The sequence below is a fragment of the Delphinapterus leucas genome, chromosome 20 (assembly GCF_059928025.1).
Source record: "Delphinapterus leucas isolate spDelLeu-1000000601 "Yukka" chromosome 20, BTC_Dleu_Yukka2, whole genome shotgun sequence".
Classification (NCBI taxonomy): Eukaryota; Metazoa; Chordata; class Mammalia; order Artiodactyla; family Monodontidae; genus Delphinapterus; species Delphinapterus leucas.
The window spans coordinates 34,051,693-34,075,227 of NC_143148.1; the positions used below are offsets into that span (position 1 = coordinate 34,051,693).

The 23,535-nt window shown below is 60.0% G+C and overlaps 1 protein-coding gene across 1 annotated transcript; it reads left to right on the plus strand.

Annotated features, from left to right (window-relative positions):
- The first annotated feature begins 343 nt into the window (after positions 1-343).
- Positions 344-21,821, plus strand: MMP15 (matrix metallopeptidase 15). Its single transcript, XM_022555934.3, has 10 exons — positions 344-1,107; positions 11,636-11,784; positions 12,453-12,578; positions 14,354-14,661; positions 14,998-15,159; positions 16,094-16,347; positions 16,709-16,847; positions 17,854-18,004; positions 18,137-18,252; positions 19,324-21,821. The coding sequence occupies exons 1-10, from the start codon at positions 946-948 to the stop codon at positions 19,788-19,790; spliced, it is 2,034 nt and encodes a 677-aa protein (XP_022411642.1). The 5' UTR covers positions 344-945; the 3' UTR covers positions 19,791-21,821.
- Positions 21,822-23,535: the final 1,714 nt, after the last annotated feature.

Consider the following 23,535-nt stretch of genomic DNA (forward strand, 5'->3'; position numbering starts at 1 on the left):
GACCAGACACTTGGGTCTCTCCTTCTCGGCTCTCCCTGTTCACCGCTGCCTCAGTGTCCCCAACCACCCACTAGGCGGGAGAAAGAGGCGTCTTCATTCCTTTTTGCCTCTCCCTCTGTGGGGCGGGCCTCTTGGGGGTTAACCCAGCTCCCCAAAAGCAAGGAGGGGAGTGACGGGGGCGGACTGGGCAGGATTCCCGCCGTCTGGGAAGAGTAAAAGGGTCGCCTGTCCGGCTCCACCGCCGGCACCTGCTACCAAGAAGCCTCTGGCTGAGGTACCGCCCCCGGACCCCGCCTGGGTCCGTCCGCCAAGAGAGCACTGGCCCTTTAAGAGCGGCGGTAGTGCATCGCGGGGAGGAGGGCCGGGAGCGCTCGGGGTTGTGCGGAATTCGCCGGGAACGTCTGGCGCCGGCTCTCTGGCTCGCTCACTCGCTCCGACCGGCTCCCTGCGCCTCATCCCTGGGCTGCGCGGGGACCCGGGCCCGGTCGGGCGCGGGGCGAGCAGGATCCACGGGCGGGAGGCGCGCGCTCTGGGCAGCGCCTGGCCCCGGACATGGACAGAAGGAGCTGGGCGCGCAGGGGGCGCCGCGGGACCGGGCGGCCGGAGCGCTGAGCCAGACAAAGGCTCAGGAGTTGCGCTTGCTCTCGAGAGCCGGGCCGCGGGCGCCGAGGCTGCAGGACCCCGCGGCGGGCGGCTCCGGCCCGCCCTCTCCCCCGTGGGCAGGCTCCGCGCGCCCGGCCCTGCCCGGCCCGCTTTTCCTCGGGCGTGGGAATTTGCCGAGGAGACCTAAGCGGCTCCGCGGTGGCCGGGACCGGGAGGTCTGCCTCGCGCCCGCCGGGCGGGGAGCCAGGGAGCGTCGCAAGTTTCCGAGCCGCTTGCGTGGACCCGGCGAGCGGGCGAGCCGCGCGTGCAGCAGCGCCCCGGACCAGGCCGGTCGCCGGAAGCATGGGCAGCGACCGGAGCGCGCCCGGACGGCCGGGCTGGGCGGGCAGTCTCCTTAGCGGCCGGGAGGCGGCTGCGCGGCCGCGACTGCTGCCGCTGCTGCTGGTGCTTCTGGGCTGCCTGGGCCGCGGCGCAGCGGCGGAGGACGCAGAAGTCAATGCCGAGGTAAGGACCCTCGCCCAGTCCCTTTGCCACGGCTTGGAGGACTTGGGGCTGGGGGACTTGGGGTGGGAAGGAAGCCACGCCCGCACCCTGAAGCGTGGAGAGGAAGGGCGCGGAGATGAACCCCAGTCCCGGAGTTGGGGGCGGGGAAGAAAGGGGACCCGGCAAGCTGCCCCTCCCCAGCTAGCCCTTGGTGGTGCACCTCTTCCCAAACCCTGGAGGGCGTAGGGCTTGCGCCCGCTCTCTACCCCTACAGCCCCGCCCTGGGCACTGATCCTTCCCAGCCCGCGTCCCGGGAGCCGCTTCTGCCACCCCCAGCCCTTGCTCCTCTCCTTCCCTCCCTACCGGACTCCTGATTCCTCGAGAGCTCTGCGGACGCACGGTGACGTTCTTTGCGAATGGGAAGGGGGCTGCTCTGTGTGTGTGTGGGGGGGGTCTTGGGCACAGCAGGCAGCGCTCCCGCCTAGATAGACTCTAGTTTGGGTGACACTGAGCCTCGCGCGGCGGGCTGGGTTAGGGGGAGGGGGTGCGAACCTCTGAGGTAGCCCATTCGGGTTGAGGGGGCGCTTTGGCGACTTTCTCAGACTCTTGCGCGCAAGCCGCGCCACGGCCAGATGGCATGTAAGAGGGAGACCCGGTCTCACCCGGCGCTTCCTCCACCAGCGCCCCTACGCCAAGGCCCGGGCCGAAGAGGGTGGACCCCGAACATTTTTTCACCAGGAGCCCGGCAGACGTCCCTACCGGGGCCCATCTCTGGAGCGGTCCCGTGGGTGATTAGGCGCCGCCTCCTGGCGCAGAGCTGCGTCCAGCCAGCGCCCCCGGCTCCATGGGGTCGCCGAGCGCCGTCCTCCGGATTAGGGACAGTGAGGGCACTAGCTCCGTTGACCCAGAGCAAAAGCGTAGACGTTCTTTCCCGACTTCTAAGACCCTGCCCCCCGCCCAGGAGAAGGGGAGAGGTTTGGCATGATGGGGAGACACCCCCCTCAGCGCGTCCCCGGTAGGCTCGGGCCTCGGTGCCCTTGCGCCGGCCTGGAGCCTCCTGCCGTCCGGGCTGCTGCCCTGAGTGCCGTTTCTATTTGCAGCCAGGCCGGTGCTCCCTCCCAGCTCTCAGCGGCTTCCCCACCTCCCCGGCTGCCTGGGAGATTTTTCCGATGGAAGCCTGCCCTTCCCCGCCCTACTTTAATAAAAGCACTGAGGAAGGGCAGGGAATTCCTCCCAGCTCAAGTTACACCTCCCAGCCAGTTCCCCACCTGCTCTGCCCTCCCTCTTCGGCCCGGCCAGGGAAAGCTACAGGGAGCCAGGCCCTGGCAGGAGGCAGAGTGGGACCCCAGGCCATCCCCAGTCCAGCTCCACCACCCCACCCCCGATTCACACAGGCAGGCAGGCAGGCAGGGGCTTACTGGGAACCCCTGCTGGTGGGGATTGCCCCTCAGCCTGCATCCTGGTACTAGGCAGAGAGTGCTGTTTGGGCCCACCTGCCACTCTCTGGAGTTGAATACCAAAGAATTGCAAGTCATAGACCCACCCCCGAGGAGTTTATAATCTATACTTAGAAATGGCATCTCCACACAGAAAGCAATTGCAGACCAAACTGGAATTTGGTAGCCAGGCATTGTGATTTGGCATTTTAGATGGCCAGGAGCTGGGGCACTGGGACCTGTGGTCTGAGGGCCTTCGTTCTCTCTTTCCTTTGCTTCTGCTTCTCCATCACCTCCTCCTCTCCCAGTTGCGGGAGTACCCAAAGCCCAGGGCCTGCACTGGGCCACAGACCATGGCCCTATGCCTGTGTGGCACTGACTAGGGATTCTGTGACTGACCTGCAGCCCCTCCCCTCGGGAGAAACTTGGGTTGGGCTATTGTGGGAAGAAATTCTGGAAAGTACAGGGCACCCTTGAGTGCTGGAAGCCAAGGTAGACGCAGGATTAGAGACCGGTGGGCTATCCCAGAGCCTAGAGTTGGCTTTGGAGTACAGGCTGTTCTATGGACTCCCATCAAGTCTGGCTGGATCTGGGCCTAAAGAGTCAAATGGCTTCAGCAGCCAGCGCATTTGCCCGGAGGCTGTGAAAACTGTCCCCAGGTCCATGCTAACCAAGAACCAGCATCAGAGATTCCTGGGCCTGGCTGCACCCTGTTGCTAGAGGCTCTGTCCCTTGGAGAAGGGTTTTGGTCCTTGACCACAGCTCCAGACCTCCAGCCAGGTCAATGGCTGGGACTGTCTCTGAGCAGCTTAGAAACTGAGGCAAGGCCAGCCCCTCTCCCTCTCTCTCCCTCCCAGGGCAGAAACCAGAGGCATCTCATCATACTAAGGAATCAGACGTGTGCTAGGAGCCAGTAGACACTGGCAGCCTGCCAGGCCTCAGCCTGGAGAAGGCTGTCTTCCTTGGGGAAGCCACCACTGAGCTACTCTGCCCTGTCCCACTCCCTCCCTTGGCTGTCAGGTCCCAGTCTCCAGCCATTCTGGCCCACATAGACCCAGGCCCCACCTGACTGAGGTGCCAGCTGTAGCTCCTGGCCTCCCTGACCTGAGAGTCCAGGCCCTCCTTCAGATTTCTGTCTTGCTCTTTCTGGCTGTAGCGCATACTCCACTTAAGTGCCTTTGATTTTTCACCAGAGAAGCTTTGGCTCTCCCCACCTCCCCCTACCCCCCAGACACACCTCTAGGCCCTCAGCCCACCCACGCCTCCGCATGGAGGTGACTCAGGCCGCTAGAGTTCGAAGGTGTGGTGCCACTGCCACTAAAACATGGACACACCCACCTCCTTGCCCCTACCTGGCAGCTTAGCAGGAGAGCAAAAAAAGGGGTAGGAGTCAACTGGAATTCTGCTTTTGACCTTCAGGTCTGACTGTGGCGCCGCAGCCCCAGGCTTCCTGTGCTCCAGTCTCTGCCCGCGCCTCCATGCTGGCCGCTGGGGCCCCACCGTGTGCTCCTGTTAGTGCCCTTTCCTAACTGGAGCAGAAGTAGCAGGGGCCCCCGTGCTCACCTGCGAAGAGAAGGGGTTAATGTGAGGGCTTGTCTTTGGGAACTTATAGAAGCTGAATCTTCTCGCCTTCTTTCTCCCTCTCTGCTTTTTAATCTGTTCTCCTCTTATCACTAACAAGCTACTGCTCTCCATACTTTATTTCAAAACCCAGAGAGAACTGGGCTGACTGGTGCTGCCAGGCACTTGGGATCTGACTGGGCTGTGCCCTTCATGCCCAGCCCTTTGCCGGAGCCCTGTGTTAGGTCTGCCCTGGGGTCCAGTCAGTCAGCTTCCTCCTTGCAGAGAACAGCCCAGTGTGTTCTCCATGTGTGTGCATCACCTGGCCTGCCTATTCTGACCCCTGGACTCAAGACGCCTTCCTTTGCCCCACCTCAAGGAGGGTGGAGAGGAAGCAACCTAGAAACACACCCAGACCCCCCTTAGAAGACTTCCTGCAAATCCCTCCAAAAACTACCCTTGTTCTCTGATGCCAATTCAGAATAGCAATGCTGCCCGGCAAGGAAAATCCTCTCCCTGCCAAGCACTTGGTTCTGGTCACTCCTCCATGCCCCCTTTGTTGCTTGGTCCAGATGCCTCTTGCCATCGACGCCTCTGCCCAGCTGGAAGTTTGACTTCTGCCTGAGGCCAGCTTGAGGTGGTTGTAGTGGTGGCCACTGCTTCCCACCTCCAATTAAAGTTGGTGCTGTAGGCCTTTGGGAGGTGATTAGGTCATGAGGGCAGAGCCCTCGTGAGTGGGATTAGTGCTCTTATAAGAACTGCCTGAGAGGACTTCCCTGGTGGTGCGGTGGTTGAGAATCCGCCTGCCAATGCAGGGGACACAGGTTCGAGCCCTGGTCCGGGAGGATCCCACATGCTGCAGAGCAACTAGGCCTGTGTGCCACAACTACTGAGCCTGCGATCTAGAGCCCGCGAGCCACAACTACTGAGTCCGCGTGCCACAACTACTGGAGTCCGTGCTCCGCAGTGCCTGGGGGCCGCCGCGGTGAGACGCCTGCACACTGCAACAAAGAGGGGCCTCCGCTCACGGCAACTAGGGAGAGCCCGTGTGCAGCAATGTGGAACCCAACGCAACCAAAAGTAAATTAAATAAATAAATTTTTAAAAAAAAGATAATTAAAACTTCCTGAGAAAGCTCCCTTGCCCCTTCCACCATGTGGGGGCACAGCAAAAAGTTAGCAGCCAGGAAGAGAGCCCTCACCAAACCAGACCATGTTGTCGCTCTGATCTTGAACTTCTTGCCTCCAAAACTGTGAGAAATAAATATTGTTATGAGCCACCCAGCTCATGGTATTTTCGTTATAGCAGCCAGGGTGGATTAAGGCAGTTGGCATGTTCAGTATCGTCCCAACATTCATGTAGTTCACACAGCTGACCACTCGGGCAGGGGTCAAGCCCCATGGCCAGCTCTGCCCTGGGCGTGGAGATGTGTTCTGTGAGTCAGCAGAAGCAGAGAGGGCTTGGGGGCTCTCTGCTTAGATCCTTCTCCAGCTCAAAGAGGGCCCAGGGAGGAGTCCACAGATGAATGTGAGGACCTGGGACCCTGCAGGTAGCTGAACACTCCAGACCTGAGGCACACAGTAGGTGCCTTCTGACTGGACAAGCCCCCGCTGAGTTAGAGCTCATATGAGGCCGTTCCCCAGAAGAACAGTGGTTCTGGGGATGCCTGAGCCCTTTAGGGGAGGTAGTACAGATTTTGCAGCCCCGGGCAGGTACAGCAGAGATGTATGAGATGGTCCTGGATCAGAAAGACAAAGAGGGATGCCTCTTAACCAGATCCCATTTCCCTTGTGGGAATAGCAGGAAATGAGCAAAACGACCCAACTCAACCTCCAGTATCTGGACAGACAGATGGGGACCTGAATCCCAGCCATCAGCCAGCCCTCAAAAGATGCCCCACAGCCACGGAGCCTGGAGGTCAGGGTCTGGAACTGCTCTCTAGGATTTGCCCTTAGCCCTGGACACCACCTGGTCCTCCCAGAAGCAGCTTCTCCCACCCCCCAGAGGGGTGGGAGCCCAGCTTCGTGTCCACCACACATGGGCCTGGCGCCTGGTACATAGGAAGCGCTTACAAAATGGTGACAAAATACAGTGACCATGAGAAGCACATGGCATTTGCTGTTGTGGGCAAGTCACTGACCCCATCTGAGCCTCAGTTTCTCATTTGTCTACAAAATGAGACTAGTAATAGTATCTACTGGATGGAGTTACTGGGGAAATTCAGTGCGTTTATGTGTAAAATGCCGAATGCTATGTACGGTGCCCCTCACGTGGGGCCCATGGAGGAGCAAGTGTTATTTTTGAGCACCTTCAACATACTTGGTGCTATCCTGGTTAGGGCCTAGGGGTGTTTTGTAAGCATTTTCACATTTAATCCTGTATTAACTGTAAGTTTAGGTGCAGTCATGACCCCATTGTCCAGAAGAGGAAGCTGAGACCTTGAGGTGAGAGACATTACCCGATTCCCCAGCCTGGGTGGTGGCAGAGAAGCCTGAGCTCCCAGCCCCCAAGCGGGGTTAAAGGCTACAGGTCAGAGCCCAGGGTGTCATCCTTTGGAAGTGCCGCCAGGCAGGAGCCTGCTGGGCCTGAGCCAGGTGGGAAGGAGGGTGTGGAGGTAGAGCCAGGGCCCGCCCCCAAGCAAGTGAGCCTGGAGCCCTACCCCTGCCTGTCCAGCCACCCAGGCTCTGCCTGGAAAGCAGCCCCACGTAAGAGACAACACCTACAGGGGGTTTCCAGGTGAGGCCCCAGGCCTGGCCCTCGGCCAGCCCGAAACCACTAGCAAACAGGACCCTTTTCCCCATCCCTGCCCGCCCACTGGCCGAAGGACCCGGCTGCTTTTCCCTCCGGGTTAAGGAGTGCGGGGCAGGCTGGGAGCCCACAGGGTAAAGAAGTGGCGTCCACTTCCTTCCTGCTTCCCTGGCTGGATGTCCCCCACCCGGCCTGCTCTCCCCACCACCCAGAGCCCCTTCCCCACCTGCAACTTTCCCATCTTGGGGGGGGTGGGTTAGATTTGAGCCCCAAATGAGCAAGTGTGTTCTTCCAGAACTGCTTAAATATGGACTATGCTGTCTCTAAAGGGAGTAAATGATCCACTAAGGACAGGGTGGGCTGGCTTGGCGCCCCCTTTCTTCCCTGGCCTCAGACTAGTTATGCCGTCTGCGGGCACAGTGAGGACCTCAGGACACCATGAAAGGTCTGCGTCCGTCGCTGGCGCGCCTGACAAGACGCCTTTTGTGCCTGTCTGGGCAGCCCTGCTAGGGTCTGCTTGGCCTGCAGAGAGAGCCGTGGGTGAGTGAAGCAAAGCAGAGCCAGGAGAGATTCTTCTTATCGCACAGGGTCTGATAAGGCTGGGTGGGAGGCGGCTTGGTTTGTCTGAACCCCAAGGAGCTGGATGCGTCTGCAGCAGCACGCTCACCCTGCCCCCACCGCTGCTTAATGCACAGTATGGATCGGGCAGCTCCTTCCCAGACACGCCAGCCCCGTGGGGAGGGGTTGTCTCGGCAGTCCTGAGGGGCAGCCCTGCTGACGTGGCCCAGCGCCCAGACCCAGCCGGAGATGTGGAGTGTGGGGAGGGCTGGGCGCCCTCCCCCAGTGCCGTGCTGGGCGCTGTTCCCGAGAAGGGCCAGAGCCCAGTGTCCCCTGCCTCAGGCCCAGAGGAGCTGCTGCTGCTTCACAAACAGCCTGGTCCAATAGCACTGCTTATGGGCTCCGGTTCTAGCCATAGACCAGCTGCGTGACCCTGGGTGGGCCCCTCACCCTCTCTGAAACTTGCTGTCTGTGTAATGGGGATGGGGTACTTGTGAGCATCGAATGGGGTGACGAGAGTGGACAGGGGTGACGAGAGTGGACAGTCTGGCCTCCAGCAGATTCTCAGCCCCTGGCTGCTGCATTTATGTCCTCTCCTAGGGGCCAGGGGGCCAGGAATTCCCCCTCAGATTCTTGATGGCTCTACATCTCTTTGCCTGGGGCCAACCACTCACCTGAAGCCTCTACACACACTTATGGGATGGGGTCTGGAGCTTGAGAAAGAAATGGCTGAAACAACCAGGGTGGGTGGGGTCTCCTGCAGCGGCCTCCCTCCCAGGCAGGAGGGGGCCTCGTGGCCCAGAGCTCTCTCTGCAGAACCCTTACCTGCCTCCCACTGGACAGTGGTCCTCATGGAGGAGGGCCCACCACTCTGCTGCTTACTGACCTCCCTGAGCCTCAGTTTCCCCAGCTGAGCAACAGAGCTTCACTGCTTGGCTCACCCCACCTGTGAGACTCGAGGTGACTGGACAGAAAAGGAGACACCTTATGGAAGGGACAGCCTTTACCGGTAGGAGCAGCAGGGGCTTGAGCACAGCCCCTCCCCGACTTTGAGACCAGGGGTCAGTCATGACCTTGGGAATTGCTTCCCGCTTTTGTCCCAGAGCCGCAGAGCCCCTCAGGAGGCTGGAGTTAGGGCAGCACGTGCCATGCACCTGTGCCCCCCATGGTCTTTCCCCTCCGCCCCCAGGGCTTGTGGAACTTAGCAGAGCAGTAAGGTGATGAGAAACTTCTCCTGGACACTGGGGGAAGGAAAAGCCCCAGCCCCGCGGGCGGTGTAGACTGACTGGCGCGTTGCCCGTTAGGTGGGCTCAGTCAGCTCCTTGTCTTCCGGGGCCTCAGCTGCTCTGGGCCAAGGCTGTATTTCATCTTAGCCCACTCATGTCACCAGTCCTCAGCCTCAGCTTTTTACCCAGCAGTGGCCGAGAGACATTTGTCATCAGGAAGCCTTGGCTGATACCGAGATGGAAGCTTCTGGCTTCCCTGGGATTCAGAGGGTGTTTGTCTGTGTGAATGGGGGTCCACAGGCACCCTCGGGCCTTTCCCGTCAGCCCCCTGAGCTGTGCCCAGTATTGAAGGGGCCCCTCTGCCCCATCCCCCACCGGGCTCTGGAGCTCTTCACTGCAGACAGGCCCAGCTCCCTCCCCTCCCCAGGGCCCCAGCCTGAGCCTCCCCCGCCCTGCCCTCCTCCTGTCACTCGCCACACTGCTAATCAGTCCCTTGGTGGCCTGTGATTGCGCTCCCCAAGATATTTTTACCTTATGCAAATAGGTGATATAGAGGTGCCCTCATCTGTCAGCAGCAGCCCCAGTTCTCCCCCCACCTCCAGCTGGATTCCTTTCACTGATAGAGCTGGCCGAGCATCACAGCCTCGCCTTCTAGATCTTTCCAGGCTTCTTCAGGCAAACCGTGTCCATTAACGGTGGTGGACATCCGCCTTTACAGACACACAGGAGCCTCAGGAAAGGTTTCCATGCTTGGGAAGAATGGGGAGGGCGCCCATAACACTGCCAGTGTCTGGTGGAACTGAAGGAAGGGGGCCCTGGGCAGGAGGGGTGAGGGGGGTCCATGGGGGATGCCACAGGGTGCTCCTGCCTCCCCCAGCTGCCCTGCCCCCACCCAAGCCTGCCTTGTCGGAGCCTGGATCCTTCAACCCTGTCGACCGGCACAACAGGCTGCCACTCTAGGAACAACTGGGCAGTGCCCCTGCCCCCACCAGCCTCTGTCATTAATACCGTGTTGACTGAGCACTTTCCCCTGCCCAGCACAGTGCCAAGGGCTCCTGTGGACTTGCCCATTTCATCTTCACAGAAATCCATGAGATGAGGCAGGTCTTGAGTCAACCCCCTTTTACGGACTGAGGCACAGCGAGCAAAGTGGCTGGGCCAGGATCTGTACCCAGAGCCGTGGTCGTTTCTCAACTCGGTGTCTGCTGCGTTGTCCTGCGAGGCCTCGAAGTTGTGGCTGGGCATCCTCAGGCTCTGGCAGTCTTCCCGCGCTGCCCTCGTTGGCTCAGCCTCTGCTCCCTCCAGCAGCAGGCTGGGCGGTGCTGAGCCGGGCTGTGCGGGCAACCCATCCATACCAGGGGCCTGGGCAGGTGCCAGGGCTGGGCTGGCGAGTGGCACTAAGGGAAGCCAGTACCTTTGGAGCTGGATGTGACCCTGGTGGCAGACAGATGTGAGCGTGGCCCAGGCCAGCTGACACATGGCTGTCAGCCCAGAGCAACTACCTTGTCCAGCTGCCATCCTGCCCCGTGGGCCCTTGATATGCAGCCCTCACCTTCCAGAGTGTCTCAGAGAGCAGGCCTTTAGGTCCCCTCACTCTGGGGGTTTCCAGAGACCAAAGATAGACAAGGAAGGGTTCAAAGGACATGCTTCCATGTAGCCCAGGCCCACAGCAGTCCCTGGCCTCTGCTCACCAGCCTCCCACAGTGGTCACCATGTTCTCGTGGCCTTGGGGGCACCAGGTGGGCAGGGCAGAGTTCCCTTCCTTACCACCACTCAGCTTGGCTCACTGGGGATCCCGTCCACCGGTTTTGACTGCAGTGGTCCTGTCTGCTCACAGACTTGCCAGCGTGAATTCCTCACTCTGCGTGTGCACCGGGTCTCCCCAAGGAGATCATAAACCCCTGGAGGTCAGGACACTTCAGCCGCCTCCTCCACGGCCTCCAGCTGGCATGGCGCCTGGCACAGACAGGGTGCTCAGAAACACTTGGCAGGATGGCTGGCTGGGTGGGCCGACACACAGACAGATGGGGGTAGATGGATGAAAAAACTTGCCCAGCAAGTCTTGAATGGGACGGGCACCCCCACTGCGTCCCAGCTGCTTTTCCCAGGTCCATCTCTCTCACCCCACTTCCTGACAACCCCATGGCTCCCATTTTGCACACAAGGACACTCAGGCCCGGAGAGAAGACAGTTTGTGGCAGAGCAGAGACTGGACTTCAGGCCTCCTGTCCCACCCTCCTGGGCCTGGGTGGGGGGCCTGAACCCACCTGCTTTCCCTCTGGAAGGTTCAGGGTCTGTTGGGGAGCAGCACCAAGGGGCGGGTTTTCCTACTTGGTGAGAATTCAAGAGCTTCTGAACCCTGTAGGGTCCCCAGTGGTCTGCCTGGAATGGTAGAAGGCCCCACCCTGGAGGGGCCGGCACAGTAATAAGGACGGCAACTGTGGACTGTCCTCAGAGACACAGCTTCTGTCCTGATGGAGGAAGGCAAATAATAAACACCTAAGTGAAACATACAGGGTGTCAGATGGTGACAAGTGCAGGGAAGCAAGAGAGGGAGTACAGGGTACAGCGGATGGGTGTCTTTTTTACATTTGTCAGAGAACACTCCTCCAATAAGGTGATGAAGCAGACATCTGAAGAGAATGAGGGCATGAGCCATGCGGATTTCTGTGGGGAGAACACTCCAGGCAGCAAGAAGAGCAAGTGCAAAGGCCCTGAGGCCTCACAGGTAGTTCCTGTGAGAATTGGCTTTTCCTCTGAGATGGGAAGACTTTGGAGGGTTCTAGACAGAAGACTGACCAGACCTGACTTGTAAAGGCCTTTTGTTCCGGCTCTTGTGTGAGAACAGACCGTAGGAAGTGGAAGCACGGAGAGCGTACAGAAGCTCACATGGTCACCTGGAGGGAGGTGGTGACGGGAGGTGATGGTGGTGGAGGTGAGAGGTGGTGGGATGCAGGCCATGCATGTTTGGAGGTAGTGGTGCCAGAACCTGCTGACCAGGTCATGGCCTCTCCTTTGCAGAACTGGCTGCGGCTCTATGGCTACCTGCCCCAGCCCAGCCGCCACATGTCCACCATGCGCTCCGCCCAGATCCTGGCCTCGGCCCTCGCCGAGATGCAGCGCTTCTACGGGATCCCCATCACGGGTGTGCTGGACGAAGAGACCAAGGCGTGAGTCCCTCGGTCGGGCCATTCCCAGACCCCACTGGCACCTGCCCTCCTTCTGGCCTGCTCTGATGAAGGCTTGGCATGTGGAGTTTCCAGAAAAGAGTGGCCTAGATAAGAGATGGCATATGGCTTGATCCTCCGTGCTAGCTCTGATTGGTTGGGAATGGCTGCCTGCTGCCTAGTGTTGAACAAGCTCCTGAGGCCAAAGCCCAGTTCAGCAGCAAGGAGCATAGGATTGATTAGTGATGTCTGCCACAGGCATGGGAATGGGGAGGTGCAGCACACATGCACACATGTGGTTGCCTAGCTAGGCCTTGCTCTGAATCTGGCAGAGGTGATGTGACCCAAAGCCACATCCTTGATGAGCACACACAGAGCATAAGGTATCAGGGATAAGAAGCCTCAGGGTAACTCTCCTCCCATTCCTGGGTGATAGTGCTGAAAAGGGGCTCACCTTTGCAGAGCCACTGCTGGGCACCCAGTCTTCCAGTACAAGGTCACTGTACCGTTTTCCTGATGAGGATCTCGAAGCTGAGAGAGTCCCTCACCCCCTCCACACCCATATAAGGGGCAGCTGGAGGCCAGTGGGGGGAGGGTGGGAGACGGTGGACTGCCTGGAAGAGGCAGAGCCCAGCAGGCAGGCGTGTTGAGGGGAGGCTCTGTGCACCTAGGTGGATGAAGCGGCCCCGCTGTGGAGTACCAGACCAGTTCGGGGTACGCGTGAAAGCCAATCTGCGGCGGCGGAAGCGCTACGCCCTCACCGGGAGGAAGTGGAACAACCACCACCTTACCTTCAGGTAGGGACCCTGGCTGCCCAGGGTGGCGTCCCCCAGGGTACCCTCCAGAAGCAGCTGGCCCCTCTCTGCCTGGCCTGAGGCCTCAGGCTTCCCAGTGGGCTCCTCTGGAAGGCTTCCTTTCCCAGCAGCCCACTGCAGGGTGTCCGGCCTAGCCGTCCAATCTTGCCAATCCCGCTCCCATGCTGATTAGATCGGTCACCCCACTCACCCACCCACCCCAGGCAGTCTCCCTCCAGAGAAGGGCAGGACCTTTGAACTGCTTCTGCTCTGTCCTCCTTCCCTCCATCCCCTGACCCGCCAGCAACCTAGGGCTGGCCTCACCTGCCCAGATGGGCTCCTGCACCAGTGCAAACTGGGGGCTTCAGGCGTCTGAAGGGTAAGGGAGGACTGGGATGCCTGAATCCAGGCAGATGCAAGCAGGCAAGCAGCAAGTCACCTGCGCAGACCCTGGTTCAAGCACCCTCCTCCTTTCCACTGAGTCCTTTGGCAAGAAACTCCCCTGAGCCTTGAGCTCTGTGGCAGGCCCCAAGGGTTCCCCCTTCCTGTTCCAATCCAGCCATGACCCCACCCGCAGCTCCATCTCCTGAGGAAGAGCAGCCCACAGCGTCACATAGACCCAGGCTGCGAGAGTGAATTCATGATCCATGAGTTGATTCGTGATCTTTGATGGAGATCTGTCCAGCACATGGACTCAATCTGCTTTATGTGGGAGATAACAGGCTTCATCATGCTGTGTGTGTGTGTGTGTGTGTGTCTGTGTGTGTGTGTGTGATGCTTGTTAATGTTTAACATTTACATGTTCTCAGAATAAAATTATGTAAGAAAGAAAAAATCAGAATATGTACCTTTTATAGGCATCACAGTTTTGTTTGGGTCAAGTGTGAGGCAGAGTTGCCTTTAGTCTGTACTCTTCAAGGCAGTGGAAATCTAGAAGGACAGATACTTATTATTAGGGGCTGGTATATTTGTTTAATATTTATCTGCAAGAATGATAGAATTGTTTTTAGGAGAATATGGATAGTAGGGTAAAATATAAAGGGAGAAAGAGCTCTTTTAGAATTATACATAGATTTAACCTACTAAATTGCAGAACATTGGTAGTAGAGAAACAGCATGGCATGTTGGAAAGAGGTATGTTCTGGAAGCCAGCAGTCCTGAGTTTGAACAGGCTTCATCATGCTTTTATCATGTGCAGGTTCATATATGCCCATGTTCTACCTGAGTTCAGTCATTTAATCCTCCCAGGCACGCCATGATGAAAGCGCTGCCCTCCTTTTCCCACTTTACAGGTGATGAAACTAAAATTCAGAGAGACTAAGTCACTTGCCCAAGGTCACAAAGAAAATGTTAGAGCCAAGCCTTGAACTCAGGTCACCCTGACCCTGGAGCCCAACATTCAGAACCTCTTGGCCTGTGTTTCCCAAACCTCAGCCATTTGCATCCCACTTTCTAGGTCTTTCTCTTGGCTATGTGTCACCTATACTTTTAATTACTTAATGCTTTTCTTTCTTAAAATAAGCTTATTTGGCACATTGCAACCTTATTCAGTGATCTCCTAATGAATTCCTTGGCTTCACGTTAGTTCTTTTTTTTTTTTTAAATTCACGTCAAAGTAAACTAACAGTTGATATTGATGAGCATTGTCCGTGAACCAGCTCAGATCTTATCCCCTTTCCTTCAGACCATGTGTCCCCGCCCCCGGCCCAGTGAGTGCTAGCAGTGGACAGCAGCCCCAGGCCCTGTGTTCACTCACACCTCTCTCTGCCCACCTGCAGCATCCAGAACTACACGGAGAAGCTGGGCTGGTACCACTCGCTGGAGGCGGTGCGTCGGGCCTTCCGCGTGTGGGAGCAGGCCACGCCCCTGGTCTTCCAGGAGGTACCCTATGAGGACATCCGGCTGCGGCGGCAGAAGGAGGCCGACATCATGGTACTCTTTGCCTCTGGCTTCCACGGCGACAGCTCACCGTTTGACGGCACAGGTGGCTTTCTGGCCCACGCCTATTTCCCTGGCCCTGGTCTGGGCGGGGACACCCATTTCGATGCAGATGAGCCCTGGACCTTCTCCAGCACTGACCTGCATGGTGAGAACAGCTGGTCAGGGTGACAACAGGGGAGGCGAGCTGGAGCCTCAGGGCTCAGAGGAGAGAGCATCCCCTGTGCAGTCCTCGGGAGCAGTGACGCTTGGTCTCAGTCTCCTGCCCATCATCTCAAAGGAGGGGTGGTAGGGAAGGGAAGGGATCATCGTACCCATTTTCCAGATGGGGAAGCTAGAGGCCCAGAAGTCAGAGCAGTTTAGCTTCTTCTAAGAGTAAAGCATGGCCAGGCTCTCTGGCCCCCTCAGCCCACCCCAGCCCTGTCTGGGGTGTCCAGGTCCTGGGCCAGGTCAGAGCTGACTGTGCTGCCTGCCCCCACTACAGGGAACAGTCTCTTCCTGGTAGCAGTGCATGAGCTGGGCCATGCCCTGGGGCTGGAGCACTCAAGCAACCCCAGCGCCATCATGGCACCATTCTACCAGTGGATGGACATTGACAACTTCCAGCTGCCCGAGGACGACCTCCGGGGCATCCAGCAGCTGTACGGTGAGCGGGCGGCATGGGTGTGGCCGTGGTCTCTGCACGCTGCTCTCAACTCCCAGCCCTATGAGGTGTAGGTACTACTGCTACCCCCATTTTGTAGACGAGGAAACTGAGGCCCAGAGAGGATTAGTGGTTGTTCACATCATTCAGTGAGTAAATGGTGGTGCTAGAAATCAAACCCAGGGCTGGCCAACTCCAGGACCTGGCCCTCCCTCAAGGCCCTCACCCAGAGCTTTCATGATGGCCCCAGGGCCCCTCACTGCCCCCCTTTCCTCCTCAGCCTGAGTGATATTCTTATTAGACCGAGGGTGTCCCTGGGGTCCCAGGACCCCATTCCTACCACTGTCACTCCCAGCCCGTGCCTGTCCCAGTCTCTCCACTGAGTGTTGCTGGTTTATCACTTCCCAGTGCCTTTGAGGCAGGTGGCATCCCTGCCGCCCCACTGCAACCAGGCCCCAGCAGAGAAGGCCTCCAGTAGGGAGGTGTCCTGGGGGCCAGTTCGGTGGGTCAGGGCCACACTCAGTGCCCACCCTCAGCCCTCACTGTGTTCCTGGCCACCTGGGTACCAAGTTCTTCCCTCTGCTTGTGTCCACTGTTTCCTGGAGCCTCCACTGGAGCAGGCTGGCATCCTGAGGGGAACATCACCGAGGGGGGTGGAGCCAGCGGCAGCCCCAGGGGCGCAGTGACCCAAGCCCAGTGTGGGGAGGTCAAGGAAGGGGCTGTGTGGAGGAGGATGGAGGTCCTCCCAGGGCTGATGGCCGTGCGGGGGAGGGGTCTGCTGTGGCCAGATAGGGCCTTTTGCCTGGGTGGGCTGCCCATGGAGCACAGGTCTCCCCAGGCTAGGGACCCCAGGCTCCCAGGGCTCTAAGTAGGAGACCCTGGCATCCCGGCTGAGTTCCAGGGCTACCCCCTCACTTCCCCCTGCCGCCCTCCGCAGGCACCCCAGATGGCCAGCCACAGCCCACCCGGCCTCTTCCCACTGTGACCCCCCGGCGGCCAGGCCAGCCAGACCACCGGCCCCCCAGACCCCCTCAGCTACCTCCCCCAGGCGGGAAGCCGGAGCAGCCCCCAAAGCCAGGCCCCCCAGCCCAGCCTCGAGCCACGGAGCGGCCCGACCAGTATGGCCCCAACATCTGCGACGGGGACTTTGACACAGTGGCCGTGCTGCGTGGGGAGATGTTCGTGTTCAAGGTCTGGCCCTGCCTGTGCCTCCCCAGCCCCTTGGCCCAGGCTCAGAGCAGAGAGCACCCTCCCACTTCTCCCCCAGACCCTTGCCCCGCCTCCACCCCCGCTTCACTGAGCAGCCCCTGGGGAGCCATCAGACCCTAGACCAAGAAGAAACCAGCCTGAGGGACAAGAGAATTGCCCAGGATCGTACAATAAGCCTAGGAGTCCACACCCCACCCCGGCTCTCTCCCTGGTGCCGCCCTGGCTTCCTAAGCCACCTCCCCCTGGACTCTCCCTGACCGGGGAAGGGGTGGGTCGAGGAGGGCCTCCCCCCAGGCCAAGGCAGCAAGCCTGCCATGCTCGCTCACACCCATGCCCTCCCCAGGGCCGCTGGTTCTGGCGGGTCCGGCACAACCGGGTCCTGGACAACTACCCCATGCCCATCGGGCACTTCTGGCGTGGTCTGCCCAGTGACATCAGTGCTGCCTACGAGCGCCAAGATGGGCGTTTTGTCTTTTTCAAAGGTGAGCTGGGGCAGGTAGGAGGGAGGGAACTGGGCGGCCTTCCTGCCCTTACCTCTAGCCTGACCTCTGACCCAGCCGGGACTGAGGGAGGAGGAGAGGGAAGGACCGTGCACATCTCGTCTTGTTGCCCACTGTGGGCTTACTCGGGGGAGACGAGTCCTTCTGGCAGCAAGGCAGGGGTTGGGGACGTAGACAGAGACCAAAGGACTGGGCGGCAGAGGCTGCTCTGATTGGAGGCAAGTGTCTACCTTCTGCAGCACAGGGCCTCTGCCCCATCGCCCTCCTTCCTTGCATTCTGTGCCCCTTCCTTGCCCCTTCCTCATAAGAATGGGTCCCCGAGCCCACTCTGGGGCAGGATTCCTGAGTCTGTCTGTGGAGACAATGGAGCTCCCTCCCCTCAGCCCTCCCTCTGGGGCCTGCCTTCCTGGGGAGGGCCTCAAGGGCAGCACCCCTGATGGATCAGCTGTGTCCCCAGCCCCACTGGCCCGAGCCTCAACCAGGCAGGAACTCCCCGAGGACAGGGCTGGGTCCACACTAAAAGTAAGGAGCCCTGGGCCATGCACTGGGGTGCCCCAGAGATGCAGCCCCCAGACCCAGAGGCCAAGCAGGGCTCCCCCTCTTTCCTCTATCTGTATAAGAACTGTGTGGGGGGTGGATGTTCAAGTGGGAATGGAGGCCCGTATACAGTGCGACTGTGTGTGGTGTGTGTACAGGTGTGACCTGGCAATGTGTATGTGTGTAAATGGGTGTGTCGCAGGTGTCCATGAATGTCCACTGTGTGTGATGCGAGGGTGAGTTGTGCTGTATGTTGTCATGGGTGTGTAGGTGTCAGTGCCTGTCCTGTGTACGAGGATGTGTGTCTGTGTGTGTGTGTCTGTGTGTGTGTGGTGAGTGTGGTAATGGATGTGAACAGATTTGGGAGCCCAGAATATCCCTCCCGGTGCCCCCTTCCTGCACACCCCCCACTGGCCCCAGGCCTGTCCTCACCCCCACGCCCCTCCCACAGGTGGCCGCTACTGGCTCTTCCGAGAAGCGAACCTGGAGCCTGGCTACCCACAGCCACTGACCAGCTACGGCCTGGGTATCCCCTACGACCGCATAGACACAGCCATCTGGTGGGAGCCCACAGGTCACACCTTCTTCTTCCAAGAGGACAGGTGAGCACCCCTCGAAAGGGAAAAGGCCCGCACTGGGCCCCCACCCTCAGGCCTGCCCAGAAAGAACCCATGGCCTGTGCAGACCGGGCTCCAGGCCCCAGCTGGCCCGCAGCCCGGTGCTTTTGGTCACAGGTATTGGCGTTTCAATGAGGACACGCAGCGTGGAGACCCCGGCTATCCCAAGCCCATCAGCGTGTGGCAGGGGATCCCCACCTCCCCCAAAGGGGCCTTCCTGAGCAACGATGCAGGTACCAGGGCCAGCCCCCTCCCAGTCTACCCAGCACTCACCCTCCCCCCTCCTCCATACACAGAGAACAGGGCTTGCCTGAGGTCACCAGCATCGAGATGGAATGCATGGGGGACACAGCTGTGCCAGGCTACCATTTACCCCATTTACAGAGGCCAAAGAGGGCTTGCGTAAAGGGCCCCAAATCCCACAGTGAGAAAGTTACGGAGTCCAGCCAGACCTGCCTGTGTCCAGAGCTGGTGCTCAGAGCTGCCCCGATCCCCACAGAGCCTTGAGCCTGGCAGGGGTGGGCGGTGAGCTTGGCTCAGAGCGACAGGAGCGGGAGTCCTCCCGGGGTGCCCCCTTACCCGCTTGGCAGGGAAGCATGATCTCTGTCGTTATAACTGAGCAACAGGGAGCTGTGGCTTTTATTTCTCCAGCAGGGTCTCTGGTGAGTTTAAGAAAACCCATCAGCCCTGGTTCTCAGCCTCTGGGTTCTCGGCCTCAGGGGAGACCCGGCTGGCTTTGCTAATGCTCGGGTGGGTCACACAGCTGCCGTGCGTGTCACACGGCTTCCATGCGTGATGGTTTCACTCTGCAGCTGCTCTGACCTCCTTGTGCTAAGCTGAGTATAGACGCACCTGGTGGTTCAAACCTGGCCCTTCCTGGAGTTAAAGGGATGTGGGTGGAGTGCCCAAGACCAGAGATCTGGTCCGAGGCGGCATCAGTCCCCTCTCCAGGTCTGATGCAGGCTGACTGTGTGGCCTTGAGCAAGACACTGGCCTCTCCGGTGCCGGGAGAAGCCAGGCCTGGGTCCCCTGACTGTAGCCCACAACCCAGCAGGCTACCGGACCCTTCTGTGCACTGCCCTAGTCAATGTCAGCCCAGCCGGGAAGCACAGGATTGTAGTCGTGCCCCTGACCTAAACCCTGTTCTTCTCTGAGCATGGTCTGGCTCCTATAAGTTGGTAAGCAAGTGAGAAGGATGGTGTTTTAAAGCTGGGGCCCCTTCAGCTCGCCCTGGTCTTCTTCGAGGTCTCTGGCCGGTGGGTGGGCCCCGGCCTGACACCTCTCCGGTCTGCTTGCCCTCGCAGCCTACACCTACTTCTACAAGGGCACCAAATACTGGAAGTTTGACAACGAGCGCCTGCGAATGGAGCCCGGCTACCCCAAGTCCATCCTGCGGGACTTCATGGGCTGCCAAGAGCACGTGGAGCCGGGTCCCCGATGGCCTGACGTGGCCCGTCCGCCCTTCAACCCTGACGGGGGTGCAGAGCCCGGGGCAGGCGGTGACAGTGAGGAGGGCAATGAGGGCCACGAGGCGGGCCCCGGCGGCAAAGAGGGGGACTTCGGGGAGGGGACGGACAAGGACGGGGGCAGCCGCGTGGTGGTGCAGATGGAGGAGGTCACTCGGACAGTGAACATGGTGATGGTGCTGGTGCCGCCGATGCTGCTGCTGCTCTGTATCCTGGGCCTCACCTACGCGCTGGTGCAGATGCAGCGCAAGGGCGCGCCCCGCATGCTCCTCTACTGCAAGCGCTCCCTGCAGGAGTGGGTCTGACCCTCCGCACCAGCCCGTCCTGCTCCTCACGGTGCTAAGGGGCCGGGCTGGCCGTGCCTGTGGTTCTGAGACAGCTCCTGGGGCCTTTCATCCAGAGCCTTCAGTGGTTCCCTCAGCCCCTGGGTGGGGGCCCCTCCAGGCCCTCTAACATCCCTGCCAGGCCTGCCCCCTTGTTTATTTATGCCCAGGTATCTTTTTTTTTTTTTTTTTTTGCACACTAATTGAGCATTTCTTCCTACTTTCCTGACCAGGGCGGTCCCTCAGGGCAGGGGGTTAGAGTTTTCTAAATGTAGTTCTGCACCAGACAGGGAGTTAGGCTCCCACCCACTCTGGCTTAGCCAGAGGAGCAGAGGGTCAGAAGGCCTGGCTGGAAGAGTGGCCAAAGGACTGCTGGGCTGTGCTTCAGCCTGAGCACCAGGGCCAGAACCGAGGGCTCTGCTGGCTTTGGAGCTTGGTGGGGCCTAACTGATCTCCAGCCCTCTGAGTCTCTGTGGTCTTAGAAAGAGCTTTTACCCGGTGGCAGCCCCAGGCCAGAAGGGGCAGAGGGGGAGGTGGCCCGCTGATTGAGTCCTGTTGAGGTCGGGTTCCTTCCCACCCACCTCTGACAACTCCAGCAGCCTGGTTCCCTGTGCCTAAGAACCTACCCTGCCCCTGGCCAGCACAGGGCCAACAGCCCCCAGCTCCCCTGGACCCCTTGAGCCCACACCCCCTTCCCTCTCTGGAGAAGGGGCCCTGGGCCTGCCTTACCAAGGACCAAAGGGGGTCTGCCGAGGCCCCTTCCCCAAGGGTAGCACCAGCCTCGGCCCCAGGCTGGGTCTCCACCCCCGCCCACTTTCTCCTCTCTGAGCCGTGACCCGACTGGGCTCTTTCCGTGAGCCTCCTCCCTCCCTCTGTCACCCACACCACCATCCTCAGAGGTCTCAGAACCCCAGCAGCCTCAGGCTCAGCTGCCAGTGTCCTGGCTCTCCCAGGGAGAGACGGGCGGATGGGTGCCCAGGCTGGCACGGTAGGTGTCCACAGACACGTGCCCACCAGCCTGGGGGTGTTCCTCCCTGCCAGCTCCCTGTCCCCCAGCGGCACTGGTAGGGAGAGGCCAGCAGCTCATCCCCTCACACAGGCTGTGGGACAGGGCTGTGGAGCCCCCAGAAGAGCCCACTAGTGGTAGCCTGGAGATCCTCCCCGTCCTGGGCTCAGCCCTGAGCGTGGAGATGATTCCTCCCTCTTTTCCTTCCCAAAGTAAGCAGGAGGCGAGGCTGCTGTGGGAAATGGTACTGTACAGCCGGCTCTGTCCCCTCTGCTTCGCTGCAGCCCTGAGCAAGCAGGTGTGCCGCCCAGAATCCCTGAGGCCCCTGCGGGGAGGGGCTCCTCATGGGCTGGCCCCAGTGCGGGTCCAGCAGCTTCCTCCCCGCTCCATCCTCAGAACCACCAGTGAGCCAGCCAAGGGGGGTGGGGAGGGAGGGGGTCAGTGTCCACCCCCATACGTTTCTTTCTGTAAATAATCTGCACTGATTAAATCGTACGGCCGGCGAGAGTGCCTCCTTTGTAAGAGGCCTTGGGCTGGAGCTTACAGCTGGAGGGGCTGCAGGTGACTAGGGTGGGGAGGGCGTGGTCCAGGCTGGGATTAGGGGACTTGCCCCCCACCACGCCAAAGAGACCTCGTTCACAGTTCTGCGGGGCCTCCTTCCCGATGGCCCTGGAAGGGGCAGAGCTCGGGTAGAGTGGGAGACGGCTGCCCTCAATAGACCAGAGGAGGGTGAGGCAGGGGACCAGGGGTGGCCCTGCTGGGGTCAGGCAGAGAAGGGGTGGGGAACTTACTGGCCATTCCTTCATGGTGAGAAAGGGCACCCAGCTTCCCGCACACCCTGCACGTCTAGGAAGGGTGGGATAACCAGTCCAGGCCACCCAGCCTTCCCACCCATCCGGACTGGTTCTAGGCAGCCTGAAGACCCAGCTTGGACAGGAAGAGATGAGAAACGATGCCACTGTGGATTCCAGAAGTTCCCCTCCTCCACATGCTCTGCCCAGAAGGTGAGGGGCCACCCAGGATCTGCCCTCTTCAAAGAAGCAGAAAACCTCGCCCCGGGCAGGGGGCAGACGAGGCAGGGCCCAGGAGTGCAGGAGACGGGCGTCGCTGCCCTCGGGTCTGAGCTTGGCTGGTGAGCCTTGCACTCCACGCCCGACCTCTGGGCCCATCCTGTTGGGCGCCAGCCTGGGCACCCAGGACTGCGATGCTCAGCCACGCAGCAGGCCAGGCCCCCAGAGCTCCTTAGGTAGGGTCCTCCAGCCTGCTCCAGGCCCACCCTCCCCCGCAGCTGTGTGCCCCCTTCATCCCGCCCTTTCCTCTCTTTGTGTTGAAAACTGGCTGAGGAGATTAGGAAACGCTGGCCCTCGGAAGCCCCAGAGGCCACTCAGGCTCAGCTAGGAAACCGCCTGTGTGCTTCCCCCAGCCCAGGGGCCTTGGTGGGCGGCACGGGGGTGGGGGGGAGGGGAGACGCTGCCTCGTCAGCCTTCCTGTGGCAGCAGCCGCGGGGCCCCACCAGGTCTGCCTCCTGCCTGAAGCCTTAGGGTCACCTAGAAGCCCAGAGGTCACCAGGCAGGAGTAGGGCGGTGTGGGGCACGGGGATGAGAGAGGACAGGATGAAAGGCCTTCTCGCCGAGCTCTTCCGTAGCCGGAGGGGAGACTTAGCAGAGGCCTCACCTCCTCAGGAAACCGCCTGAGGAGACTTCCAGCCCCAGCTCCCGGCTGGAAGCTCAAAGAAACCCGTTGGCTCAAGGAACAGCCCATCTCACGAGCCCAGTTTATCCTTGCTCAGGGGCCCAGTGTGTGGAAGTTTCTGAGGCACGAGGGGTGGGGGAGCGCCTGGGCCCTCTCTCCCCCTCCCCAGCTCCAGACAGCCCTGCAGCCCCAGTGACCCCCTCCTCCCCAGGATTAAACAGAAGCCCACATCTTTAACATGGCTTGTTTTTTTAAATCAAGCTGTAACCTAAGCTCACCTTGGGCCCCTCCCAGCCCCCCATTCCCTCAGCATCTTTTGTTTCTTTATATTTTGCTAATTCCCAAGTAAAACAGGCAAGACATTACAGATAAACAAGAAGAAAAAGGTAAGTTGCCATCACTCCCCAGCCAGTGCGGACAGCTGGTGTGTTTCCTTCCAGCCTCTTTTCCTCTGCTTTTGCACAGCTTGGGGTTTTTAGAGTCCAGAACATCCTGGGCTTCAGCCCTGGTGCTACCGGTACTTAAACCTCAGTGGAGGGGATCACATGACCTACCCCACTGGCTGCTGGGAGGATGATCGGAGGACACTGGCTGTCAAGTGCTGGCGAGTGCTCAGTGTGTGATCACGACTCCAGTCGTCTTGCATGCTCCCTTGCTTACATTTCACTCCCAAGACGAGCGGGGCTCAGAGAGGTGAAGTGACACTTGGCCAAGGTCACACAGCCAGGAAGTGGACGATTAGAACCCAGACAGAATGACTTGCACAGCAGCCCAGCGCCCCCACCCCCACCCCCATGCTGCTGGAGAATCCAGAAGGGATGAGGAGGCCCCTGACCACCCTGGCCTTCCCTCCTCACACGTTCTAGACATCGAAGACCCCAGGGCCACCAACAGAGCCTCCTTTCAGGCTGGGGCAGGGCTGAGCTGGCTGCTTCCTCCCCCTCCGACTTGGCAGAAAAGCCTTTTTGTTGTGGCCCACATAGAGGCCATTCTCCTCCGGCTCACGGGAAGAAACGGCCAGCTTCCTGC

Bases quoted from the DNA above. Each gene is read 5' to 3' on its own strand.
- MMP15 (XM_022555934.3), top strand. From the start codon at position 946: ATGGGCAGCGACCGGAGCGCGCCCGGACGGCCGGGCTGGGCGGGCAGT. The intron at 12,579-14,353 runs GTAGGGACCCTG...GCCCACCTGCAG, and splicing joins AACCACCACCTTACCTTCAG to CATCCAGAACTACACGGAGA. The intron at 18,005-18,136 runs GTGAGCACCCCT...TTTTGGTCACAG, and splicing joins TTCTTCTTCCAAGAGGACAG to GTATTGGCGTTTCAATGAGG.